Source organism: Aplysia californica, unplaced genomic scaffold (genome assembly GCF_000002075.1).
Source record: "Aplysia californica isolate F4 #8 unplaced genomic scaffold, AplCal3.0 scaffold00620, whole genome shotgun sequence".
NCBI classification, from domain to species: domain Eukaryota; kingdom Metazoa; phylum Mollusca; class Gastropoda; order Aplysiida; family Aplysiidae; genus Aplysia; species Aplysia californica.
In genome coordinates, this window is record NW_004797890.1 from 34728 (window position 1) to 41754 (window position 7027).

The following is a 7027-nucleotide window of genomic DNA, read 5'->3' on the forward strand; positions in this document are numbered from 1 at the left end:
AAGCAAACCACATCAAAGCACCCGCCAACCACCCAGAGAGTTAGCTATATAGATGGAGAGAGAGAGAAGGAGTGAGGCAGGGAGGGAGAGAGAGAGAAAGAAAGAAAGAGACAGAGACAGAGACAGAGACACACAGAGAGAGAGAGAGAGAGAGAGAGAGACAGAGAGACAGAGAGACAGAGAGAGAGAGAGACAGAGAGAGACACACAGAGAGAGACAGAGACAGAGACAGTGACAGAGACAGAAAGAGCTAGTCAGGTAAACAAACACCAAAGCAGGCAGACAGACAGAGACAGACATAGCACCACACAAAAAAGGAGCTAAAACAGCAGCAACAACAGGAACAGTGTCTCTAACCTTGGGCACGAAGAGAAAACAGGGCGTAGTGTGTCTTACCTTGGGCACGAAGAGAAAACAGAGCGTAGTGTGTCTTACCTTGGGCACGAAGAGAAAACAGAGCGTAGTGTGTCTTACCTTGGGCACGAAGAGAAAACAGAGCGTAGTGTGTCTTACCTTGGGCACGAAGAGAAAACAGAGCGTAGTGTGTCTTACCTTGGGCACGAAGAGCAGGCAGAGCGTGACGGTGGTGGAGAGAAACATGAAGAAGGCCTCCATAGTGTAGGCCAGGGTGGGCTGACTGGACAGGATGTTGGAGATAACCACCACGCTAACCGACATGATGACCACATTGTACACGTTCAGACCTAGGCAGAGAAAAGGTATAAAGGGATAAATAAAAATACATGTATAGTAACAAATCACTAGCTCAGACTTTCCAAAGTTTTATCTGCTCACTACATAGTTTTTAGAAATTTGACCTGGAAGATTTTGAGTTTCACATTATGTCAAGCTTTTTCGTATAGAGCAGACAGAATATTGGTTTCTAACCTCATGGTCTTAATAACTCAATGCAGCCAAAAATGTCAGATAGAACTTTCAAATTCTGAGGAAGCGAAATAGCATCTATATAGAGCTCTGTCCCGTTAGGGAGTCCAACATTAAACGTAGGCGCAACATGCCTTTCAAATGTACTTGTTTTCACGCCCACCATCGACACTATTATTATTAACTTAGTTTATCACGATTTTGACCTCAACCCTGCCTGTTAGGCCTAGATACTCGATAAAGATTATCCCCACACTTGAATCGAAATGAGGTCTTCTACGAGCCATGTCGTAAGGAATTACTCACCGATATACTGTGAATCATTGAGAGCAGGGATCTTCACATGTCTGGTCTCCCATGCCATGTACACCCCAAACACCAATAGAAGGCCTTTATAAGCGTAGAAAGCGCCCAACCATTTTTGTAGATGTTCAGACCGGCAGGTGGTCAGCTGATCCTGGAAGATGAGGTCTTCGTCATCAGCCGAAACCTGAAAGCAAAACGATTTTATTTTTCAAATATTATAATTGTTTTACACTCTCAACGACAGGATTGATATACTTTAGTTGGCAGGCTTCGACCCGACCCTGCCTGTCAGGGCCAGCTGAGAGAGATACCACGTCCCATTAGGAAGACCCAGATGTGATAAACATTCTCCCCACACGAGAATTGAACACGGGTCTTCTGCATGCGACTGTAAAGCGTCTAACCAATACTCCACAGACGCCTGGCCTGAATAAATTAACAAAAGCGTAAACAATATTTGTGAAAAAAGTTACCTCAAAGTAAGATATGGGGGGCTCTCGTGGCTTAGAGGTTAAGGTGTTCCCCTCTCATTCAAAGGTCCCGGATTTGAATCCGGGTAGCGACGGGAATCATTTCATCTCTAATATTGTCTCCTTTCACCTCCTTTCGTGCGCTTTATCAAAGTTCTGTCGCCTGCTTTTGTTTCCACTTTCTGCCCCCACCCCCTCACCTCCTTTGTCCCCTCCCCTTCACCTTCTTTGCCCCTTCCCCTGGGCTCCTGACTTTCTGCAGCCTTTCTATTGCTACGCCTTGACTCTTTCTTACTTGTGTCTTTCAGCCACACCTCTGATCTTCTGGTAGGAAAGATCTACCCTAAACCTTCTCGGACAAGGGCAAAAATTCTCGTGCAAGTTGCGCACGTTAAAGATCCCTTGGTGGTCTAAAATCGATTAGAGTAGGCTTCGGCCGCGACCTTGGCAAAATTCAAAATTTCCTAGCAATTGAAAATTTGTAACGTGTCCCGCGCGCTCATATGGCCTTATGCAGTTCCGAGGGCCGTGAAACACACAAAACGTAAGGTATTGTCATTACTTAACACTAGCATAGACAACAAATCTGATCATTTAGGAGAAGGGCTGCTCCAACCCTGTCTGTCAGGACCCCTTGTTGGCTGTGAACCGTCTTCTTAGCATACAGACGAGGGTACTTGATTTGATTTTTTTTAAATCAAGCAAAACAAAAATAAGAAAATAAGAAAAATAAAAACTACCTCACTCAGGAATCGAACCCACGTTTCTTTGCATGAGGAGGCGAAAAACATGACCGCTACAGCAAAGACACCAGTAATGAAAATGGGAAACGGGATGTTACTAATTGATTTCTCTTTAAAAATCGAAGCAGATTTGATTCATGCTCCGGAATAAGTCTAACGTTGTCATAATGAGATGCCTCTTTGTGAAAAATCCGTTAACGTAGTGTTTTATCCCTGTAATGCTCTTGACTCAGTGGACAAGACAGGTGGAAAGAGCTGTAGGAGAGTGGATAATCTACAGGAGACAGAGTAATATAAATAATAATATAACAACACAATCCCAGCTTTCAGGCTTGGCTTAACTCTTTAAGCACGTAGCGGACACAAACATGTCCGATAAGCAGCAGAACAAAGTCAATATTGCAAGACATTTCATATCACAATGACAGGAAAAACACAACAAACAACCTCCCCCGCCAAACAGCCCCCCCCCCCAAAAAAAAACAACAACAACAAAACAAACAAACCCAACAGCAAACAAACACCCATTTGCACATTTCTTATTGTTGTCTCACCTTTTGAGTTTTAGATAACGAAAGAAGAATTGACAAGTGTTAATCAACAAAGAGGATACTATTTATTATACACAGGGTGATCCCCAAAAACACTTTACAACTGTTTTTCTGAATATCTCGCACAAAAGTTGTTCTAGAATGCTATAATTTGGAACAGACATAATTCATTCAAAAGGAAGTTGTTTGATATAAACTCCACGAAGAAGAAACATGTTTTGAAAACGGAAACGGCTAAAAAAAAAGCACCCAAAAACGCAAAACCAATGTTAAAAATCTTGTAAAGGAAGTCGTGAAAAGATTAGTTCACCTTTTTCTTTATTTTATCTTTGACATTAATTCTCCATCCCTGTGACATTTAAACAATATTTAATTTCTTTTACAGAGTTTTAAAATCTTAATGATTTCATTCTGAAATTCATAGAAGCAGTGCTCCACATTCCCTCCTCTGGACTCGACACATTTTTAACGCGTCGTTCGAAATGTTCAGTGGCGCCCTAACACACGGACCTGCTAAAACATAAATTTTAAAAGCCACATACACTTTACATGTTCACTAAAAAGTGGCTTCTAGAGACAGTAGAGTGGGGTGCCCAATAGACTGCATTTTTGGAGTTAACATATCCCGCAGGGTGAAAATGGGCTTTGCACTAAACCAAATGTCATAGAGGAAATAATCGCTCTTTACAAGACAATCGAAGAATCATGAACACATTGAAATGTTCCGATCCATGTCATCGGCCTAGCAAAGATGAATATGGTATAGTCGTAGGTTAAGATCTGCCATAAGAATGCAGAGCGTTGATGTGTAGGAAAGTCCTCGCTGAAGATCGTCTGCGGACAGACGTCTCATGGGACTCGGCTACTGAAATCTGCTCTCTTGTGACGTTTAAAGGGCTGCGCATGGTGCGTGTTCGACCTGAAGCAGTCATTTTTTAAATAGCCTTTTAGTTATGATTAGCTATAGATCCAAACTGACAGAACTTTTCTACTCATGACGCCAAAGGTCTTGAGGGCACCTAAGCATTCTTTCCATGCTGTGTGCAGAACTAACGAAATGTCAGGGATGGTGAGTTTGTGGAGAAGTAATGATCAATACAAAAAGCTCTCTGCTCTTTACTAAACGTAGCCATGATCTCAGCAGGCAAACAAAATTTGGGAAAAGTTATATCTGCAGACTTCTGTTGACTTGTTAATGTTAGACTGCTGTAATTTGCAATATGGCGCGATTGTTGCAACTTTTAGTGGTAGGCTTAAAGCGAACAGATGCGCCATTCTATGAAAATGGCGACAAGTTTGAAAATGGGTTGTTTTTTTTAATGCGCTATATAGAGCAAAACCATTCAATGGACTTATCTAAAATACATATCAGACAAATTCCATTTTGCTACCAAACGTTATGTTCAAATCTGAAACGCAAAACTTCAGTATGGAGGAAGATATTTACAAAACAATTTGTAAAGTTTTTTTTGGATCACCCTGTATTTCTTTTTAAAAGCGTACCCCCAAAACAGTGCGTTTTCTAGCGTTGCTGAAACTCCAGAAAGTGCGTTACCCAGTGAGTTAATCCTGCACTTTGCTCAGACATAGATTCTTTTGGCCACACTTGCACAAGGATAAAATACTATGGTTATGAACGTTTGTTCACTGACACGTCATGCTTTATCAACACATAATATCATTATTATTACAATTACTATTATTGTTATGATGATGATGATGAGGATGATGATGATGATGATGATGATGATTGTTGTTGTTGTTGCTGTTTATGTTGCTGTTATTGTTGTTGTTGTTGTTGTCGTCATCATCATCATTCTTCTTCTTTTTCTTCTTCTTCTTATTTTTGTTATTTAGAAGTTGGTTACAGATGCAAAGACACAATATGTTTTTATGAGCACGCTTTCACACGTACAGATAATTTAATGTCAGTAACAACCTACACAGGAAGGTGCATTCGCCAAAATATTTAAAATGTTTGGACACAGGAACACATAAACGCTTATAGAGGCACTCGCCACAGGCATATAATATGTTTATGAACACTCTTACACGGACATACATTATGTTTATGAACAACTTAAGTTCATGAAAACTCTGACACGAGCAGACATTGTTAAGTTGGTGAATACTTTTACACAAGCAGACATTGTTAAGTTGGTGAACACTTTTCCACCGGCAGACTTTATGTTTATGAACATTCTTACACAGGCAGATTTTAGATCTACGCGTAATAACTCTCTTACAAAGGCAGACTTTATGTTTATGAATACTCTTACATTGGTAAACATTATTGTTATGAATACTCTTACACGTATAAACATTATGTCTATAAACACTCTTCTTACTCAAGTAGACATTGTTACGTTTATGAACACTATTACACAGGAACATAATAAGTAAATGAACGCTCTTACGCTAGCAGATGTGTTAAAGATAAACACAAACACAGGCAAAGTTGTTTATGAAGACATTGCTATTATTATAGGTACATACTTTTATAAACAAAGAGGAACATGTGTTTACGACAGCACTTAAATGGGCACAGACTACACTCATACTCACCTCAAAATTGGTGTTTGACCCTGAAAGCTAAAGACAATATAGACCCTAATTTGATAAACAACTTCAAGACTGAAAATACATAAATGCTTGAGCAAGTGTGGCTAACAACAACATTTTTATCGAATGTTTCATAGATATACAGCTATTTCAGATATATCGTGTTTAAACCGACCGATTCTTCGATAGATAGATAGATATAGATAGATAGATAGATAGATAGATAGATAGATAGATAGATAGATAGATAGATAGATAGATAGATAGATAGATAGATCTTTAGACAGATCGATCGATAGATAGATAGATAGATAGATAGATAGATAGATAGATAGATAGGTAGATAGATAGATAGATAGATAGATAGATAGATAGATAGATAGATATATAGATAGATAGAGCGTGAGAGAGAAGGAGAGAAAGAGAGAGAGAAAGGGAGAGAGAGAGAGAGGGAGAGAGAAAGAGAGAGAGAGAGTGAGTGAGAGAGAGAGGGGGGAGGTGGGGGGGGGCACGGCGGTCAGAAACAACAAGAGAAAAGCGATCATGCTTGGATGGAATTTTTTAGGTCTATTAATATTACAGATGAACTTTAATGCCCAATATTATCCTAAAACAACAATGATTAGAATTGAAAGTTTCACCCTGTGTTGAAGGTGAGTTATCTCCTGTTAACACGTATAATTAAATCAAATATTCGATGTTTCGATGATAAAGAATGTAATCAATTGTAATTGTGCACGTTTCCCGTCACTGTCACTGCCGACAAAATCTTGAGGCGGGCTGCTTCGACCCAGTTTGTCAAGGTCAACCCGGACAGAGAAAGACACATCCTTGCTGACAGATGAAGATACTAGATAAAATAACTTAATATTAACTCATCCCACGCACCGCAATGTATCGTTTGTATGCCATATCATCATTTGTTTAATGTCTCACTTGAGCTGTTCTATTCTATTCCATTTTTCGTAATTCTTGTTCACCTTCCTTCCGTTTGGTATATTATATAATACTGTCACAGTTAACAACACACTCGTATATAAGCAAAATAATAGCCATCCAAGAGAACACTCAAATAGGTCTGTGGGCCAGATGGAAATTTCCCTGGCACAGGCGTGGAATTTACCCTGGTATGCTACGTGCGCGAGCACACACGAAAAAACCCCAACACGGAATAAACTAGACAACCCCCCCTCCCTCCCCTTTCACATTTTTGTGAAATTAAGAAGGACTCTTTTGTCAAAAGAAGAGCTGATAAATCTCAAGTATACTGCAGAAAGTGAAACGAGCCATGTTCATAGAAGACGTGCCGGTATCTCATTTAGTTTCAAGCTGGACTATGGAGTAGATTACCCTGGTTCGAATTCCCAACGGGGAGTTCTTAGGTAGGGTTGTTTTGTGAAGTTTTAAAGACTCCCTACCCGTTGAGGTCGGCGCTGCGCTTTTCCCTTTCGTCAACCCGCAGCCACCTCCCGAATCGTCAGCCACCCCCCAACCTTTGACACGGGTCAAA

General features: G+C 40.2%; 1 protein-coding gene across 1 annotated transcript in view; it reads right to left on the reverse strand.

Moving 5' to 3' along the window:
- Positions 1–7027, reverse strand: part of LOC101854281 — a gene marked incomplete in the record, with an annotated part of 193120 nt that overhangs the window by 27873 nt on the left and 158220 nt on the right. Inside the window, 2 exon segments of the mRNA XM_035972233.1 lie at positions 553–704; positions 1192–1375. Coding sequence (XP_035828126.1) covers positions 553–704; positions 1192–1375 — 336 coding nt within the window.